Source organism: Anastrepha obliqua, chromosome 4 (assembly GCF_027943255.1).
Source record: "Anastrepha obliqua isolate idAnaObli1 chromosome 4, idAnaObli1_1.0, whole genome shotgun sequence".
Lineage (NCBI taxonomy): Eukaryota > Metazoa > Arthropoda > Insecta > Diptera > Tephritidae > Anastrepha > Anastrepha obliqua.
Window position 1 is genome coordinate 29,151,008 of NC_072895.1, and position 20,890 is coordinate 29,171,897.

General features: G+C 41.8%; 1 protein-coding gene across 1 annotated transcript in view; it reads left to right on the top strand.

Annotated features, from left to right (window-relative positions):
• Positions 1–20,890, top strand: part of LOC129244068 (titin-like) — a 76,384-nt gene that overhangs the window by 51,780 nt on the left and 3,714 nt on the right. The window contains exons 7-8 of the mRNA XM_054881683.1: positions 64–13,487; positions 13,749–20,703. Of these exons, the coding sequence (XP_054737658.1) occupies positions 64–13,487; positions 13,749–20,703 (20,379 nt within the window). The remainder of the gene's footprint in view (positions 1–63; positions 13,488–13,748; positions 20,704–20,890) is intronic.

Genomic DNA, 20,890 nt, shown 5'->3' on the forward strand with positions numbered 1-20,890 from the left:
GTAGAGATATCGGTTTCTTATTTTTCGCATTATTTCACTCTCTTATTTTTTACTTTTCACAAGTTCCGAAAAACTATCGAAAACCACGCTTCATGGAAAGTTTACGCGCCGTGCTCACCGAAGAAGGACTTGTCTCATTCGAATGCAAAGTGGTTGGCTTTCCTACGCCTGTACTGAAGTGGTTCAAGGATGGTCAGGAACTAAAACCTGGCGATGTTTATCAATTAACCGGTACTAACTCACTGGGCACTTACTGTTGCATAGCTAAGAATTGCATGGGCGAGAACAGTAGCGTTGCGGTGCTCACTGTAGAGGATATACAAAATCAACTTAACGACGAGGAGCGTCTCACGTTTGCCAATCAGAATCAACCGCCTAAATTCGTTGTCGGACTGAAGAGTCAAGAAGCTAAGATCAATGAGTTCTTCCAGTTTTCCGTAAATGTCAAAGCCACGCCAGATCCAAAGCTCTCCTGGTTTCGTGATGAGTTGCCAATCGAGAATAGTGAACGTTACAATCACTACCGTGGCGAGCAAGAAAACTGGCACTTGGATATACGCTCGGTGGAATTTGTTGATCAGGCCGAGTGGAAGTGTGTGGCTGTGAATGATTTTGGAACGAGTGTAACTTCCAGTTATCTAAAATTACAGATACCACGTCACTACAAGAAACCACGTTTTCTGGAATGTCTGAGAGCCGTATTGACGGAAGAGGGCGCTGTGAATTTAGAGTGCAAAGTCATTGGCGTACCGCAACCGGTACTGAAGTGGTATAAGGATGGTGTTGAATTGAAACCAGGTGACATACACAGAATTATTTCCGGACAGGATGGCACTTGCTGCCTGGGCACCTACACTTGTGAGGCCAGAAACTGTATGGGCATTGTAGCGAGCTCTGCCTCGCTGCTTGGTTTCGAAGAAGCTTACAAGAATCAAAAGCAGGAACAGGCACAGGAAAATGAGTTGCAGCGTAATTTCTCGCTGTCTACCATACAAGAAGAGCGCACCTCGCAATTGTACGAAACACCTGTTGGCGATATAACGATTGATTCGAAGGGCGAAGTATCCTTCTCTTTTGATGGCAAAGAGGTGTCTGTTTCTTTGTACGAGACTCCTGATCTAACCGAAGAGGAGGCGTTGAAAATCGTTGAAATGTACGCAGACCAGATTTCAGAGCATGTAACCGAACACAATGTGGTGGAATTGCCCCCTCTGCGTTTTGTTAAAGAGACTTCACAATCAGGTAAACTTTTAATGGAGGCTGTGGTCATTGATATATCGCCGGAGTACTTTACACATGAGGAGGACATGCGTACCGAGGCTGGTCTGGATGATATTTCCATCACGGAGATAACCGTGCATGGCTCTTCAGGCCATGAAGGTGACATAGATGGCAAAGCTGAAATTTATGCACAACGTAGCTTTGAAAAAATGGAAGAAGAGTTGTCATTGACGGCACCAGTACGCAAGCGAAAAAAGTCGCGACCTACAGAAACGACAGAAGAATTCTATAGTTTATCAAAGGCCACCGACAGTCAAGTTGGCGATGAAGACGACACATCCGATTTACAAACTTTCGCTAGTGCAACACAAATGTCGTCGCGCGTTGATTCTGCTGCTGGTCCCGACGACGCAACACAACCCGACGAAGGTGTGCAACCACCAAAGCGCAAGAAAGGAAAAAAACAAACCGACAGTGATTCATCAAAGACAACTGAAGATGATGCGAAAATGCAAGATATATCGGGCGCAGTTGGCGATGGCTTGATGTCAGTGAAGCCGGTAAAAGTAATCTCAAGTGCAACGGAGATTGACCAAAATCTGAGGTCTCTCTTGCCGTTAGCAAAACTACTGAAAACCGTTGAGCATCACCTAACCATTGTGGAGAATGAAGTGGTCGAGCAGTCGGCAATGCTGATGACTCCAGCATCTGCTGAGCAGAGCATCGCTATCATACGCAACATTATTGATCCGGTAAAACAGGTGGAGAGCAAGTTGCGCGCTTACTCGGGAGAAACGCCAGTGGATGCGCTCTTCCAAACGATGGAGGAAGATATACGAAAGCTACACACCAGCCTACAGGTAATCGAGAAGTGCGTCGAGATAGACGAAACTGGTGCCACACTAATCCAACGCACCAGCGTGTGCATCATTGACAGTGTGGGCGATCAACTGATAAAGGCATTAGAGGAGGTGCAGAATATAGCAAAAACTTTCGAGTCGACGAGCTTGCGTACACACATTGACCTAACGGCAGACGATATTAAACAAGGTCTCGAAATCACGCAGGGTACTATTAAGTCACAGGCTTTGCTGCAGGAAGCACAAGAGTTGGAGGCGGCTAAGCATTTGTCGGAAACGGTCGCTAAGTTACAGGCAATGCCTGAATCAGAACCAGCATCGTTTGCCAAAATTTCGGATGCCAAATTACCCGATGAAGCTGATGCATTGAAGCTCATTTGCCAGCCGGTGGTTAATATACAAGCCGCTTTAGAGAAGGTAGAGAATGAGTTGAGTCTCGAAGAAAACGAAGAACAGATCTACAGAAAAGTGCACAAAAAGGTGCTTGATAATATTGTAGAACCAATTAAGGAGCTACAATCGGTGTTGGAGATAATCGAACGAAAGGCAGAGGCACTCGCCGGCACTGAGTCTACAGAACAGAAAGTCAATATGGCCATATTGGATATTGTCACACCGGCACTATTCGAACTGAACAAAGGTATGGAGATTATATTGAATGAGTCCCCTGACAATGTTCAAGCTGGCATGCTGACTGTTAGCACTGTAGAGTCGATGGTGCCGCCATTGCAAGAGATACAAAACGGGCTGGCACAGCTCAGCCAGGATGTAGAAAGTGGACATTTCAATGAAGAAACCGCGCTGGACGTAGCGGACACGCAAAAGTTGCTCCAAACTATTGCGCAGTCTGTGTTGCACTTCGAGACGAATATAGAAAGAATTTCGACACGTTTATCGCCTAATGTGCAAGCCGGTTTGTACAGCCTCAAAGAGGAGATGTCCGCCTTGATTGGAAATGTGCTAAACGATAACATTACCAAGTATCACGTGACGCTGCTGGAAAACTTGAAACGCCCCGTTGATGAGCTCAACTACTGTATACGTCAAATTGAAGGCAAATCAATATCTGGCTCACTAACTGATTTCATCGATCCCTTACACAGCCTGAGTGATCGAGTTAACTTGGGAAAGGAGATCATGCATATGTCTGGCACAAAACAAAACGAGAAGAATCTTGAGGTTCTAGAGAAAATGAATCAATTAATTAGGCGTGTTGAGATCGATATCGAGGAACATGAATTCAAAATGATACAGCGTGAAGTTGAGCTTGATGAGAAACTCGCCTCCGAAGAAGAAAAGTTATTCCTTCATATGCGCCAAGCAATGGAAATGAAGATTGCACAAGATGAGGCGGGCCAAAATATTCAAGAACTATTGCACACAGTTACAGATATTGAAGCTACACCCGGTTTGGACACTCAAACACAGCAGGTATTGTCTGCTCTAGATCAAGGCCTCACCGGCCTAGTTGCCGATGTGGAAAAATTGAAAGAGTCACAGAGCACGAGAGAAGAAACCGAAGCGGCTACAAAAGTGCTAACTGACATTGCCAAACCACTACAAGCAGCCGCTGAGATATTACGCATCACACTAACGCCAGCAAAGGAGCTTAAAGTAGAGTCACTACCACAAAATGTGGGTCTGCGAGCAGTTGTGGAAGAATTGAATGAGGTCGTAGAGAATATACCGGAGCAAAATGAGCAGCGTATAAAATTGAAAGCGCTGCCTATTGTGCAATCGGTGCTAAAAATTGTGCCCGCGCTGCAAACAATCACAGATTTGCCGCAAGCAGCGACCGCAATAACAAAGACAGCAGCTGCTGAGAAAAAGAAAGGAGAACCGGAACTGGACAGCGGTGCTGCAAAGAAACAAAAAATGGATACCAATGAAAAGGTGTTGGAACCAGCACCGACACCCTTTGTGATAGCTACTGTAGAAGCTCAACAAACTGCAGGCTTCACAGGTGAAACGAAATCAGTGGCGAAAGACGCCACGGAAAAGGCTACAACATCCTCTGAGGACGCGCAACAAGCTGCGAGCTCTGCAGCTGCAACGAAGCCGGTAAAAGAAGTCGCGGAAGACGTTTCAACGCTAGAAGACATGTCCGCCATGAAATCCATCACCGAATCATTGCCAGCAGATAGCCAAACGTCTGCTTCAGAAGATAAAACGGATCATCTCAAAGCCTTCGAAGCCAATAAAGGCAAAGTTGACGTATTGCTGTCACAATTGAAAAATAGCATCGCATCAGTATTGATGCACTGCGCCGACGTAGACGTAGCCTCACTGCAGCTGGAAACGGCGCAACAAGTTAAAGCAAGTCTTTCAAAGCTAGAAAATGTCACTGAGTGCATTGCTGATGTTCATCAGCCAGCCATTGTTGAACCATTGTACTCACTTTCCGACGCAAGTGAATGCAGAACGTTCGCCGATGCTGTGTGCCATTTGGAGGCGTGCGTGGTGCAAGTCGAGGAGTGTTTGGCCCATACCGATTTGAAAGACTTAAGTGGAGATCCAATCTCGGAATTGAAAACATTAGCGTTGCCATTACAAGACCTTAAGGAATGTATTAAAGTTTTTCACAATGAAGAATTGGAGCAGGCTGTAAACTTGACAACAACGAGCTTACCCCTAACAAGTGCGCAAGTTCTACAAGATATACAACCCTTTGTGCTTTCGATCAAGGAGAGTCATGCGCTTGAGACGCTACAATCCTTGGCGGAGGATGAGTCACTCGGACTTCTGAAACAGTTTATAAAACCCATACAAGAACTGGAAACTGCAGTGCTAACAACTGTTGACCAAGTGCACTTGTCTCAAATTGAAAGCTTACCAAAGCAGGCGTGCATTGCGGTACTGGAAAAGTGTGCAAAGCCGATCATGGACATTAGAGAGACTTTACTTCACGTGCAAGAAGAAACACCACTATCCACCTTGGAAGATTGCCCAGCATTGCAGGTGGTCAAGGAAAAAACCGATGTCATATTTAATCTCTTACAATATTGCGAACAAGTGGATCTGAATGCTTTGGAGAATCTGGCCGATATGTCTACGCAGGCTGATATTTCTGCACTACATTCTTGTGCCGAGTTGAAGTCTCTAGAGACACAGCTGGAGTCTGCCGCCAGAGTACAACAAGAAGACGTAAAGTACTTGGACGTAAAAGATTGCATAGCCGATGGCATCAAGCAGATTCAAGTGTGTTTGACAACAACTGAAAAGACCAAAGTACCCGAATTGCAAGATGTTGGCGAAATTATGAAGGAGCTTAAGAGCGATTTAGAAGATATGCAAAGTGAGTTGTCCAAATCGCCAGCACAACAAAATGCGGCTGAAGCCAATCAAAGGGTGGCTAAAACAATGTTCAAATTGAAAGAGTGTTTGGTGCACACCTATGAAGCGGGTGTTGAAAAGTCACTTGATGAGATTGAGAGAACTTTCGAGGACATACTACAAGCACTGCCAATACTGGAAATACAGCTGGCTCAAGAGATGTATATGAAAATTGAGACAAGACTGCGTGGTGCATTTAACGCAACAACCTCACAACCTGATATAGCAGACGATCTGCAGAAATTGGTGGAACCATTTGAGGCCGTTTTGAACAGTACCAAAGCGATTAGTGAGCTAGAAAGCATAGATGTTGAGAAGTCTTCACTGGTTGTGGCGAATCTGCAATCGCATTTAATGGCTGCATTTAGAGCGCTAAATGAAGTTAGTGAATCTTTAAGTGGGCAAGGACGTGAAACTGTTTTAAAAGCGCAGGATGCCGTACTGGCAGCAAACGAATTCATTGCCGAAGCTAGCGAGCAAATTAGAATTATTGAGCTTCTGCAGGAGATCGATAGTGTGACCCCGAACGTTGCTGCTCTTTGCGAAAGTCTTGCATTAGCCAAAGAGCAGGCAAGCAAACAAGCATTGCTCGAAACACTAATGCAACGAGTTACATCGGCAAAAGCATTTCTACAAAGCATAGAGGATGGATTGAACGCCAATAATCCCATCTTTTATAGGTTAGCAGAGGAGAATGAATTGGATATAAGCAGTGTCGAAGCTGCACTCATACGCATTGAGAAAGAAGTTATACCGAAGTTAGAAACGCAGATGCCAACCGCGGATGATAATGCGCTGGTCGACGTGTTGGCGGTCCATTTGACATCTTTGCAAGATAGCTACGCCAAACTCAATAAGGAGACTCCTATATTGGAAACACAACACTTGGATGAACAACGAGCTCCTATTGCGAGGGAAGAGCAACTCACTTTAGACGCATTAGCTTCCTCGACACCAGCGGAGGCTTTGGAAAGAAAAGAACCGCAGTTGCAATACGAAACTGCTTTGCCTGCTGAGGAGGAAGTCTCTACTTTGGAAGATATTTCGGCCATCGAGTCGCTGATTAGTTCACCGCCACTTTCCCAAGCCGAAGAAATACCATCAGCTTCAGTTCACCCAGGTAAGATCGATGTGTTGCTGTCACAACTCAAAAGTAGCATCGTCTCAGTGTTGGCACATGGCTCCGAAGTAGATGTTGGCTCCTTGCAGCTGGAAACTGCACAACAGATTAAGGCAAGTTTAGCGCAATTGGAGAACGTTAATAATTGTTTTGCTGATGTTCGTCAACCCACTGTCGTTGAGCCACCACTCCTATCCCTCTCCGATGTTAGTGAATGCAAGACATTTGCGGATGCTGTGTGTAGTTTGGAAGCATGCGTTTTGCAAGTCGAAGAGTGTATTGCTGATAGTAACCTGCAAGATTTGAGTACGAATGAGATTTCTGAACTAAAAACATTAGCACAACCACTGCACGATGTTCGAGAATGCATTAAAGTTTTTCATAACGAGGAGTTGGAACAAGTGCTCAGTTTGCCCACAATAAGCATGCAATTAACCAGTGCTCAAGTCTTACAGGACATACAACCCTTTGTGCTATCGATCAAGGAAAGCCACGCTTTGGAAACACTACAGTCTTTGGCAGAAGATGAATCACTCTCCCAACTGAAGCAATTCATACAACCAATACAAGAGCTTGAAAACGCGATTCTACTCAATATTGAGCAGGTACACTTGTCTCAGGCCGAGAGTATTTCGAGGCAGGAAAGCATAGCCAATCTGGAAAAATGTGCAAAACCAATTTGGGATATCAGAGAAGCTTTACTACACATTCAAGAAGAAACACCACTTTCAACATTGGAAGAATGCCCGGTACTGCAAGTGGTAAAGGAAAAGACCGATGTCATATACCATCTGCTGCAATATTGCGAACAAGTCGATATGAATGCTTTGGAGAATGTTGTCGATATGTCTACCCAAGCCGATGTGTCCGCACTGAAATCCTGTGTAGAGCTAAAGTCTGTAGATACTCAACTCGAACCCGCTGCTACGATAGCTGCAGAAAGCGTTAAATTCTTCGATGTTCGAGAATGTGTTGCGAAAGGCATTAGGCAAATCCAGATTTGTCTAGAAAACGCTACAGCATCCGAGGTACCAGAACTTCATGCAGTTAACGCCGTTATGGAGGAGCTCCAGCATGAACTACAAAACATGCAAAACGAGCTTTCGAAACCAGTTGAACAACAAAATGCGGTAGAGAGCCAAGCAAAAGTAGCCAAGATTTTGTTTAAATTAAAAGAATGTCTCGTTCATACCTATGAAGTGGGTGTGGAGCAATCCGTAGATGATATTGAGAAAACCTTCGCCGACATCCTGCAGGCTATACCCTCTTTAGAAGTTCAATTATCGCAGGAGATGGTAGCCAAACTCGAGTCGGCCATACTGGATTTCGCCTCAAAATGCACGCAATCGGAATATTTGGTAGATTTCCGTAAGTTAATAGAACCGCTCGAGCTTGTTTCAAACAGCACTAGAGCTATCAGTGAGCTCAAGTTAGTAGAGGTGGAGAAATCCACATTGGCTGTGGCGAAGCTGCAGTCGCATTTAATGGCAGTCTTTAGAGCGCTCGATGAAATTAGTGAGAAGATAATAGTAAACGAACGAGAAAATATTCTGAGCCTACAAAATGCTGTACTTTCAATTTCGGAGTTCATTGATACCAGCGAAAATACACTGAGAGTTATTGAATTGATCCAGGAAGTGGATGCTCTAATGCCACAGCTAAGTTTTGTGGCCAACGTAGTAAACGCTGCTAAGGCAAATGAAGGCAAACAAGCATTTTCAGAAGCACTTAGCCTAAGTGTAGCTTCGGGCAAAGCTTTCTTAGTTAGCATTGAGGATGGTTTGAAGCGGAATAATCCGGTATTTGTGAAGTTAGCCGAAGAAAACGCTTCAGATATTCAAAGCGTGCAAGCTGCGCTGATTCGCATGGAAAATGAAATAGTTCCGAAGTTGCAAAATGAAAATCCTTCAGCCGCAGATGGTATGTTAGTCGAACAGCTAAGTATGCACTTGAAAAATTTGGAAGACAAATTGCTTGCCATAAACAATGGTGTGCCAAAACAGTTGCATGAGTTGGCAGCTACTGAAGATGCAGCGGCGAAGAAAGAAAACGAGTGCGTTGCCGTTTCGGAAGCTCTTGATAGTGATATTGAGAAAAGCGAGGCTATAACTGAGAAGGGCGAGAAGACTAAAATAGAAAAGTCTGAAAAAAGCGAGGGGTTGGAACAGACCGAAACAGAAACAGAAAAATTAGCCGCGTCTAACTTAACTGCAACAATAGTTGAAAAGCAAGCCGCACCAATCGAAACCGAAATAATAGCAGTAGCAGATAGCGCGAGCCTGCCTGAAGCTTCGCTAGACTCGAAAGTGGGGACAGTCGAGAAAATATTGGAAGAAAAGAAAGAAATGTTAGTAGATGACGCGAAACTACAATTATCCGCCTCAGGAGAAAAGAGAGAAATGTTAGTAGATGACACGAAACCACAATTATCCGCCTCAGGAGAAAAGAAAGATAAAGAAGAGATACAGTTGGAAACGCAAGAGCCCTCTTTACCAACCGAGCCATACTTACAAATAGCTGAAGAAATGATAAACGCCACACTCGCACTCACACAGAATGTGAGTAGCCAGCAGGTGAGTAAGGCCACAACAGAAGTCTACAAATCGGTGGAGCTTACTTTAAGTGAGATAAAAAATTTGTTAAAAACACAACCGTCAACCGCAATCGAAGACCATATTTTTCTGCCGCTATTCAAGTTGAAGGATTTAATAGCCTTTATCAAGCGAACGCCAATGGAAGACGTGACGAAAGCTGCCGAGTCCCGCCAAGTTCTACAAAATGCCAACAACGTGCTGCTTCAAATTTTGAATGGGCATCAAGGTCTCAGAGGCGCTATGGTACTCGACATCGCCGAGGCCATATTGCCTTATATGGGTAGTATCGTATCTTTTATAACGCAAGTATTTCCGAATGACAGCAATTTGTGTGCCACGTCTCACGCAATACAATGTATTGCCGCAGAAATAAATGTGATTAAGAAGACAAATGCGCCAAATATGGACGCGGGGACACGTTCTTATCAGAATCTAAAATCAGCTTTATTCGAGCTGAAGAACGCCTTTGATGCGATTTGTAACGAACAGCAAACAGAAACTTTGTTGCGCCAAAAAGAGAGCTTAGATCGACTTTGTACAGCTGTGGATGAGGCTCAGGTGACAGATGCTATAGAGATTCTACAGGAGTTTGAGGTTATGAAAGATTTCTTTGTACAATTGTTGGAAGCGCTGAAAACTATGTCGCAACAACCAGTCACTAATCGGCAAGACGACAGCAAAGATGTGGAACCACTAAAAGTTGCTGACGATGGGCTGAAAGAGGAAATTAAAAATGTGTTGGCCGTTATTGCTGGCGATGAGAGCTTAAAGGATATAGAGAGTGAGGCTAAAGAGTCCCTACAAAATCCCACTGACGACGAGCGCTTTGCAAAACTCGTTTTTAAGCTGAGGGAACACATTGTGCACACTTATGACGGTGGTGTACTTTCTGCGAACGAAACCAATAAAAAATTGGAAGACCTGATCGATAACTTATTTGGCAGTAATCCTGAAGCTGCTAGACGATTGACGGAGGAATACTATTCAAATATAAAAGGTAACATAAAGGAAATTTCAGAGAAGATTAAGGCAATAGAGGATGTGAAGTTACGAAAGAAAGTGACCACAATTAATCCCAGACTAAAATCACTAGCTACAACTGCTAAAGCCGTTAAAGAGATCAAGTCGGCGAATAATTTTGCGGAGAAACTGGAGGATCTTAAAAAAGAGCTGTTGGAAATAATTACATTTTGCGATGAATTAAATCAAACACAAAGCGCGGATTTGCGTGATAGTATAGAAAAAGTCAAAAGGATCGCACTAAAGGAATTTGATTACATAAATAACAGCGAAGGAGCCGCACAAACGCCGAAAATTTTGTTGGACACATATTTCTTAACCAGTGGCCTACTCGACTTGTGTAAGCGACTGCAAAGAGCAGAATTTCTAATAACACCAGAAAAGGAAGCTGAAAGCGCAACTGCGGAAAGCAAGGATACCCAGTTAAAAGGAGAGACGGAACAAACAATTGCAATTGTTGAAGAAAGCGAGCAAATTGGTGAAGCCCAAGGTGAGCCAGTTTTACCTGAGGTACCGGCTGAAATGCTGTCCACAGACTCCGTAAAAACCACCGAATTTGCTGTGCCTACTGAAGAAAGAGCTACTGAGGAAGCGGAAGTGCCTCAGCCAGTCATAGCTTCTGAAGCGCCGATATCCAAGCCCGATATCGATGAAAAAGCAACTGAACAAAAATCAGTAACAGAAAAAACAACTCCAATTCCTAAAGAACCTGTTAACCCAAATTTGTTGCAGCATTACAAGAACGTCGCTAAAATGGCCGGTGAAATTCGACACCAGATTCAAGAAACCGAAAATTTGATTATACGCGAAAAACTATCACAAATCGTTGCAATGCTGGACACAATCGAAACGGTCTCTGAAACTTTAAAATTGGCAAATGATGTTGACAAGTCTTCAGAGAAAATGGTTACACTCCAAAAGGTACTTATGAATCTCTTCGTTATCTTCGATGATCTGCAACAACACACAGCTGAAGAGCTGCAAAGTAAAATTGGAGAAGTGAGAAATTTGGCTTTGCATGGCTATGAAGCAATCGAAAATAGCTCGGAAGCCGTGGATTCAGAGAATATTTTACTGGATACGTTAGGTTTATTAAAACTCATATTTGATGTCTGCAGCGAATTGCAAAAGGTAGAGCAAACTGGCCAAGGTGTTGCAGAAGTTCAGGAATTTATTGAAGAGAAGTCAGTAGAAGGGAAAGTCGAAGAAGTAGCCTTAGAAAAGGAAGTGAAGGAGGTGGAAGTAAAGGAAACCAATGAAATAGTTCATGATCAAGAATCCATACCTCAAAACGAAAAGTCGACTGTAAAAGATGATAAAACCAAAGCTGAAGAACAAGTAGCTTCAGAGAAGCCCGAGGTACAAGCGCAAGCTATAATCGAAGCAAAGCAACAAGAAGAGAAAGAAAAAGACAAACTCTTAGAGCAGAAAACGGAAGAACAAGTGGTTGAAGAACCTAAGAAACCAGATACAAAAGAGGATAAACCGAAGGTTGAAGAACAAGCAGTTCTAGCAGAGCAAAGCATTGACGAGGAAAATGCAGCAAAGTCTCAAACTCAACTTAAATCACAAGTATCTCCAGAAATGGAAGAAAATGTTGCAGAAAACGAGCCGTCGGCCGAGACGCTAAAACAGGAAGACATGTTACAAGAGACACAAGTGAAGGTTGAAGAAAAACCATTGCAAGAAGCGGTTGATGTCTCTCTAGCTCAAGATATTCGTGAAAAGGAAGCCAGTTCCTCTACCGATGCCCAAATACTTGAACAGCCGAAGAAAGAAGTCGAGAAGCAACAGGATGTTCTTGATGGACAGACGCCTCAAAAACAAGAGCTCACAGAAGTTCAACCAGTAATTGAAGAGCAGAAGGCCGAAAGTAAGAAACAAAAAGAACCTGAGACAATTTTGCAAGCTGACGAACAATCCGTTGCAGAAACGAAGATTGGGGAGCTGGAAACTTCAAAATCTGAAACGCAAACCGGAAAAGAAAAGCTAGAAGAGGTACAAGGAATAGAGGAAGTTGATGAAAAAATAGTTCAAGCCGAAAAAGTTGAAGAACAAGTTACACCAAAATCGGAGACTAAGACCACAACGGAAATTGGGAAATCCGAATCCGAGGCACAGATATCCGAAATAGAAGATGCGAAGGAAAAAGCAGAAGAACAGGTCAGTGCAGTGTCCATTACTGAAATTGAACAAGTTAAAAATGAAAAATTCGAGGTAAAGATTGACGTACAGCAGCAGGATTCAGTGGAAAAAAAAGAAAAAGACATGGACTCTTCAGTTGAAATCTCCACTTCAGAAGTAAATAAAGTAAGCGGAGAAGAACCAATCCATCAAGAAGCAGCAGAAGTAGAAAACCTTGAAGCAGAGAAAGAACAAAGTAGCAGCGCAATTCAAGATACAGAGAAAACCCACGATGTGCCAGAAGGAGACGAGAAGGTTCAAGAACAAAAACAACAAGAAGAGATTAAGGAAAACGTTATTTTAGAAGATCTGCCTACAGAAATCGAAAAGCCTAAATCCCAGCTAAAACAAGAACAAGAAGAAATTGAAAAGCCCGAGGAATTGAAATCTCATGTTGAAGAAATAAGTGAGGAGCCAACTATTACAGAGCCACCTTCTCTGGATAATTTAGAAAAGAAATCAGAATTGAAAAAAGAACAATGTGAACCAGAGAAACAAAAAGCTGAAGTAGCGAATGAGAAATTGACGGAAGAGACTCCAAGCGTAACTGCGACTCTTGCTGATGAGCATCCAGTGACAGAAGAGACTTCTGCTGATAAAAAAGATATTGAAAAGTTGAAACCATCAGAGGAATTGAGCATCAAATTACAAGAATATTTCTCAAATATTGTGGACTCTGTTAACAAGACTTCAAAAAAGATTGCCGATATAGAAGCTCAAGAAACTAACGAGAAATTAGTTTCGATTCCTCCTATATTAGAAAGCATTGTGAAGATTTCGCAAAATCTAAAAACTGTCCAAAGCATTGAAAAGTCCGCAGAAAGAATAGTAACCCTACAGAAATCATTGATGGATACCTTCGTTGCATTTGACGATCTTCACGAAATAGCGGCAAACGAAGTAAAGCCGCAGTTAGAACAAGTCAAAGAAGTCGCTTTGCAGCTTTACGACAAGATTGAAAAATCAGAAAAGTATATGGAAACAGAAACGGTGTTATTGGATTTAGTCAAACTGGCTGGCAGTATTCTGGAAGTGTGCAACATATTCGAGAAAAAAGTGCATGCAAAGTTAGTCGAAGAAAAACCGATTGAGGACCAACCTAAAGAGGAAGTTACGGAGGAGAAACCTGATGAGAAGAAGGAACCAAAAGAGAAAGTTACTAAAAAGAAGTCTGAGGAAAAGAAACCTGATGAGCAAGATATCTTGGAGGTGAAAAAGCCGGAAGCCGAGCAGGCAATCGAAACTCAGCACAAGCAAAAGAAAGCAGAAGAGGCTACAATAGAGCAATCTGTAGAAGACGGCAAACTCGAAGAAAAGTTAGCAGAAGAAAAACAGATTGAGGCCAAACCTAAAGAGGAAGTTACCGAGGAGAAACCTGACGAGAAGAAGAAACCAAAAGAGAAAGTTACTAAAAAGGAGTCTGAGGAAAAGAAACCTGAAGAGCAAGATATCTTGGAGGTGAAAAAGCCGGAAGCCGAGCAGGCAATCGAAACTCAGCACAAGCAAAAGAAACCAGAAGAGGCTACAATAGAGCAATCTGTAGAAGACGGCAAACTCGAAGAAAAGTTAGCAGAAGAAAAACAGATTGAGGCCAAACCTAAAGAGGAAGTTACCGAGGAGAAACCTGATGAGAAGAAGGAACCAAAAGAGAAAGTTACTGAAAAGAAGTCTGAGGAAAAGAAACCTGATGAGCAAGATATCTTGGAGGTGAAAAAGCCAGAAGCAGAGCAGGCAATCGAAACTCAGCACAAACCAAAGAAACCAGAAGAGGCTATAATAGAGAGATCTATAGAAGATAAAAAACCTGAAGAAAAGTTAGCAGAAGAAAAGCCGATTGAGGACAAACCTAAGGAAAAAGTTACCGAGGAGGAACCTGTTGAGAAGAAGAAATCAATAGAGAAAGTTACTGAAAAGAAGTATGAGGAAAAGAAACCTGATGAGCACGAAAAGGTAGTCGAAGAAATACCGGTCGAGGACAAACCTAAAGAGAAAGTTACCGAGAAGAAACCTGATGAAAAGAAGGAACCAAAAGAGAAAGTCACTGGAAAGAAGTCTGAGGAAAAGAAACCTGATGAGCAAGAAAAATTAGTCAAAGAAAAACCGATTGAGGACAAACCTAAAGAGGAAGTTACTGAGGAGAAACCTGATGAGGAGAAGGAACCAAAAGAGAAAGTTACTGAAAAGAAGTCTGAGGAAAAGAAACCTGCTGAGCAAGAAAAATTAGTCGAAGAAACGCCGGTTGAGGACAAGCCTAAAGAGGAAGTTACTGAACAGAAACCTGATGGGAAGAAGGAACCAATAGAGAAAGTTACTGAAAAGAAGTCTGAGGAAAAGAAACCTGAAGAGCAAGATATCTTGGAGGTGAAAAAGTCGGAAGCAGAGCAGGCAATCGAAACTCAGCACAAACCAAAGAAACCAGAAGAGGCTATAATAGAGAAATCTGTAGAAGACGGAAAACCTGAAGAAAAGTTGGTCGAAGAAAAACCGGTTGAGGACAAACCTAAAGAGAAAGTTACCGAGAAGAAACCTGATGAGAAGAAGGAACCAAAAGAGAAAGTCACTGGAAAGAAGTCTGAGGAAAAGAAACCTGCTGAGCAAGAAAAATTAGTCGAAGAAACGCCGGTTGAGGACAAGCCTAAAGAGGAAGTTACTGAACAGAAACCTGATGGGAAGAAGGAACCAATAGAGAAAGTTACTGAAAAGAAGTCTGAGGAAAAGAAACCTGAAGAGCAAGATATCTTGGAGGTGAAAAAGTCGGAAGCAGAGCAGGCAATCGAAACTCAGCACAAACCAAAGAAACCAGAAGAGGCTATAATAGAGCAATCTGTAGAAGACGGAAAACCTGAAGAAAAGTTGGTCGAAGAAAAACCGGTTGAGGACAAACCTAAAGAGAAAGTTACCGAGAAGAAACCTGATGAGAAGAAGGAACCAAAAGAGAAAGTCACTGGAAAGAAGTCTGAGGAAAAGAAACCTGATGAGCAAGAAAAATTAGTCGAAGAAACGCCGGTTGAGGACAAGCCTAAAGAGGAAGTTACTGAACAGAAACCTGATGGGAAGAAGGAACCAATAGAGAAAGTTACTGAAAAGAAGTCTGAGGAAAAGAAACCTGAAGAGCAAGATATCTTGGAGGTGAAAAAGTCGGAAGCAGAGCAGGCAATCGAAACTCAGCACAAACCAAAGAAACCAGAAGAGGCTATAATAGAGAAATCTGTAGAAGACGGAAAACCTGAAGAAAAGTTAGTCGAAGAAAAACCGATTGGGGACCAACCTGAAGAGAAAGTTACCGAGAAGAAACCTGATGAGAAGAAGGAACCAAAAGAGAAAGTTACTGAAAAGAAGTCTGAGGAAAAGAAACCTGAAGAGCAAGATATCTTGGAGGTGAAAAAGCCAGAAGCAGAGAAGCCAATCGAAACTCAGCAGAAGCAAAAGAAACCAGAAGAGGCTATAATAGAGAGATCTATAGAAGATAAAAAACCCGAAGAAAAGTTAGCAGAAGAAAAGCCGATTGAGGACAAACCTAAGGAAAAAGTTACCGAGGAGAAACCTGTTGATAAGAAGAAATCAATAGAGAAAGTTACTGAAAAGAAGTATGAGGAAAAGAAACCTGATGAGCACGAAAAGGTAGTCGAAGAAACACCGGTCGAGGACAAACCTAAAGAGAAAGTTACCGAGAAGAAACCTGATGAAAAGAAGGAACCAAAAGAGAAAGTCACTGGAAAGAAGTCTGAGGAAAAGAAACCTGATGAGCACGAAAAGGTAGTCGAAGAAACACCGGTCGAGGACAAACCTAAAGAGAAAGTTACTGAGCAGAAACCTGATGAGAAGAAGGAACCAAAAGAGAAAGTCACTGGAAAGAAGTCTGAGGAAAAGAAACCTGAAGAGCAAGATATCTTGGAGGTGAAAAAGCCGGAAGCAGAGCAGGCAATCGAAACTCAGCACAAACCAAAGAAACCAGAAGAGGCTATAATAGAGCAATCTGTAGAAGACGGCAAACTGGAAGAAAAGTTAGCAGAAGAAAAACCAATTGAGGAAAAACCTAAAAAGAAAGCACAGAAGATTGAAGAAAAAATAACAGTCGAGGAAAGCAAAGCGGATGAAAAATTAAGTAAGACGATAAATCCAAAACTGGAAGAACAGTATCAAAAGATTATTAACAACATAAATAGTCTGCAGAAGGAAATAGAGGTAGCTGAACATTCTTTATTGAGCAGAAAATTAAGTGGTCTTCAACTACAGATGGATAACCTTATTTCGGTTGCTGAAACAATTAAGAACGTGGATAAAGTAGAAAAAGCCTCAAAAGAAATCGTAAACCTTCAAAAAGTGCTTATGGACTTCTTCGTCACATTTGATGATCTGCATGATTTAAAAGTAGATGTTTTGAAATCTAAAATCGAAGAAATAAAGACAAACGCTTTAGCTGAATATGATTTGATCGAAAGTAGTCCGAGCCATGTAAATTCTGAGGAAATTTTGGAAAGAACTTCAGATTTGGTTTCGAAAGTCGTAGACACCTGTGTAGGACTTCGAAAAGAAACCGAGAAGGTAACTGTGACGACTTCTATCGAAGACAAAACCGACAAAGCTATAGATGAGAAACCTTCAGATAAGGCGATAGCTGAACAAGCAACAGAAGAGAAGCTGATTTCGGAAGAGGATAAAGAAAAACAGACACCCAAAACTGAGTCCGAAAAACCAGTTGATAAAAACTTGGAGCTGTGTTATAACGAAATAGTTGAGTATGTTGGAAACACGTCCACCAAATTAAATAGTATGGACGACCATGAATTCCGAGTGAAGTTGATGCCATTAAACTCTACCCTTAAAAGCGTTGTGTCATGTGCAGAATCTATAAAGGGTGCGAACAGTGTTGAGAAGTCAAAAGAAAAAATTGTTACATTGCAAAAGAATCTCATGGACATTTTCGTTCTCTATGACGATTTGCTATCCGTAAATGTTGGAGGATTTAAAAAAGATTTAGAAGAAGTTAAGCATTTAGCACTGAATCTATATGATTCCATTGATAAGAGTGTACGATCAGTAAATTCACGAGAGGTTTTGGAACAACTGGTGAAACTGTGTGAAAAACTACATAACGTTTCTGAAAGTATGTGTCGGTATGTAAAAACTTCAAAAGAAGAAGAAATTCTGAGGAAGACCAAAGAGATTGTTGAAGTGGTAGAAAAAGCTGACGAAGAAAAAGACACGAAAGATATGAAAGAGAAGAAAGTCAAAGAAGAAACGAAAGTGGATGAAAAGCCCTTAGAAGTTACAGCTGATCAAAAAATGAGCGAAGAAAAGGTCGCTGAATCCGTTAAGGAAACTAAACCTGAAGAACTTAAGACTGAAGAAAATAAACCAAAGTCTGTTGAAAAACTTGATGAGAAACTTCCTAAGAAGGCTGCGGAAGAAGTTGAGAAGGTTGAAGAGAGACCGAAAAAGGACAAGAGAAAGAAGAGCACTGAAGAAGAGAAGAAAGTAGACAAAGAAAAACCTGAGGAACTTAAGGCTGCAGAAAAGAAGCCAGAGTCTGTTGAAAAACTTGAAGAGAAACCTGCTAAAAAGCCTGCTGAAGAAGTTGAGAAGGTTGAAGAGAAACCGAAAAAGGACAAGAGAAAGAAGAGCACTGAAGAGGAGAAGAAAGCAGACAAGGAAAAAGCTGAGGAACTTAAGGCTGAAGATAAGAAATCTGAGTCTGTTGAAAAACTTGATGAGAAACTTCCTAAGAAGCCTGCTGAAGAAGTTGAGAAGGTTGAAGAGAAACTGAAAAAGGAAAAGAGAAAGAAGAGCAGTGAAGAGGAGAAGAAAGCAGACAAGGAAAAACCTGAGGAACTTAAGGCTGAAGAAAAGAAACCAGAGTCTGTTGAAAAACTTGAAGAGAAACCTGCTAAAAAGCCTGCTGAAGAAACTGAAAAGGTTGAAGAGAAACTGAAAAAGGAAAAGAGAAAGAAGAGCACTGAAGAGGAGAAGAAAGCAGACAAGGAAAAAGCTGAGGAAGTTAAGGCTGAAGATAAGAAATCTGAGCCTGATGAAAAACTTGATGAGAAACTTCCTAAGAAGCCTGCTGAAGAAGTTGAGAAGGTTGAAGAGAAACCGAAAAAGGACAAAAGAAAGAAGAGTGCTGAAGAGGGGAAGAAAGCAGACAAGGAAAAAGCTGAGGAAGTTAAGGCTGAAGATAAGAAATCTGAGCCTGATGAAAAACTTGATGAGAAACTTCCTAAGAAGCCTGCTGAAGAAGTTGAGAAGGTTGAAGAGAAACCGAAAAAGGACAAAAGAAAGAAGAGTGCTGAAGATGAGAAGAAAGCAGACAAGGACAAACCTGAGGAACTTAAGGCTGAAGAAAAGAAGCCAGAGTCTGTTGAAAAACTTGAAGAAAAACCTGCTAAAAAGCCTGTTGAAGAAACTGAAAAGGTTGAAGAGAAACCGAAAAAAGACAAAAGAAAGAAGAGTGCTGAAGAAGAGAAGAAAGTAGACAAAGAAAAACCTGAGGAACTTAAGGCTGAAGAAAAGAAACCAGAGTCTGTTGAAAAACTTGGAGAGAAACCTGCTAAAAAGCCTGCTGAAGAAACTGAAAAGGTTGAAGAGAAACTGAAAAAGGAAAAGAGAAAGAAGAGTGCTGAAGAAGAGAAGAAAGTAGACAAGGAAAAACCTGAGGAACTTAAGGCTGAAGAAAAGAAACCAGAGTCTGTTGAAAAACTTGGAGAGAAACCTGCTAAAAAGCCTGCTGAAGAAACTGAAAAGGTTGAAGAGAAACTGAAAAAGGAAAAGAGAAAGAAGAGTGCTGAAGAAGAGAAGAAAGTAGACAAAGAAAAAGCTGAGGAACTTAAGGCTGAAGAAAAGAAATCTGAGTCTGTTGAAAAACTTGGAGAGAAACCTGCTAAAAAGCCTGCTGAAGAAACTGAAAAGGTTGAAGAGAAATCGAAAAAGGATAAAAGAAAGAAGAGTGCTGAAGAGGAGAAGAAAGCAGACAAGGAAAAAGCTGAGGAAGTTAAGGCTGAAGATAAGAAATCTGAGCCTGATGAAAAACTTGATGAGAAACTTCGTAAGAAGCCTGCTGAAGAAGTTGAGAAGGTTGAAGAGAAACCGAAAAAGGACAAAAGAAAGAAGAGTGCTGAAGATGAGAAGAAAGCAGACAAGGACAAACCTGAGGAACTTAAGGCTGAAGAAAAGAAGCCAGAGTCTGTTGAAAAACTTGAAGAGAAACCTGCTAAAAAGCCTGTTGAAGAAACTGAAAAGGTTGAAGAGAAACCGAAAAAAGACAAAAGAAAGAAGAGTGCTGAAGAGGAGAAGAAAGCAGCCAAGGAAAAACCTGAGGAACTTAAGGCTGAAGATAAGAAATCTGAGTCTGTTGAAAAACTTGATGAGAAACTTCCTAAGAAGCCCGCTGAAGAAGTTGAGAAGGTTGAAGAGAAACCGAAAAAGGACAAGAGAAAGAAGAGCGCTGAAGAGGAGAAGAAAGCAGACAAGGAAAAACCTGAGGAACTTAAGGCAGAAGAAAAGAAGCCAGAGTCTGTTGAAATACTTGAAGAAAAACCTGCTAAAAAATCTGTTGAAGAAACTGAAAAGATTGAAGAGAAACCGAAAAAGGAAAAGAGGAAGAAGAGTGCTGAAGAAGATAAAAAAATAGATGAAGGTAATGCTGAAGAAATTAAGGCTGCAGAAAAGAGATCAGAACCTACTAAAAAAATTGAGGAGAGAAGTGCTGTAGAGGAGACGACAGCAGTTGAGAAGAAATCTGAAGAACTCAAGCCAGTTGATAAGCTGGAGGAAAAACCGAAAAAGGACAAGAGGAGGAAGAGTGCAGCTGAAGAAAAGGCTGGGGAAGACAAACGAGTAGAGCTAACTATTAAGGTGGCTGAAGAAAACGAAATCAAACCGTTAAAATCTACCGTCGGTCAAGAGAAGCTGGATGGCGAAAGCACACGGCGAGAGGATGCGAAATCGGAGAAATCAAAGCCTTCAATGGCTGCCGATAACCAACCCACAGATAAGCCAAGCAATTTGGAATACAGAGACAAACGGGAGCCTCGAAGCGCTAGGCGTGCGCCCAATATTGAGTTAAAATTAACCAACAGAAACTCTGCTACCGGTAGCGATGTAAAACTTACATGCAGTATATCTGGCGCGGAACTGAAAGTGGACTGGTATCTAGACAAAACACGCATTGAGAATAACAACAAATATCGAACGACCTTCAGCGATGGGCTTTCTTGCTTGGAAATTCAAGCAATCGATGCGGCCGATGCGGGTGTTTACCGATGCGTGGCAGCCAATCGAAATGGAGAAGTGGAGACGAGTTGCCTTGTGACTGTTTACGATATACCAACAACTAAATTTGGCACAACGCCAATATTCACGCGCAACATCAGAGGTATGCAAATTGTTTTTAATTCTCGAGATTCCTTCGCAACACTTTTATTATTTACTCTAACATTTTCTAAAATTACATATATTGAAATTCATTGATTTGTCTAGGAGCTTTGCTTTCCGCTGTTTTTAAGTTACTTAAGTTTTAGTAAATTACCTTTTAATACTTTTATTTTATTATTGTAAGTAAA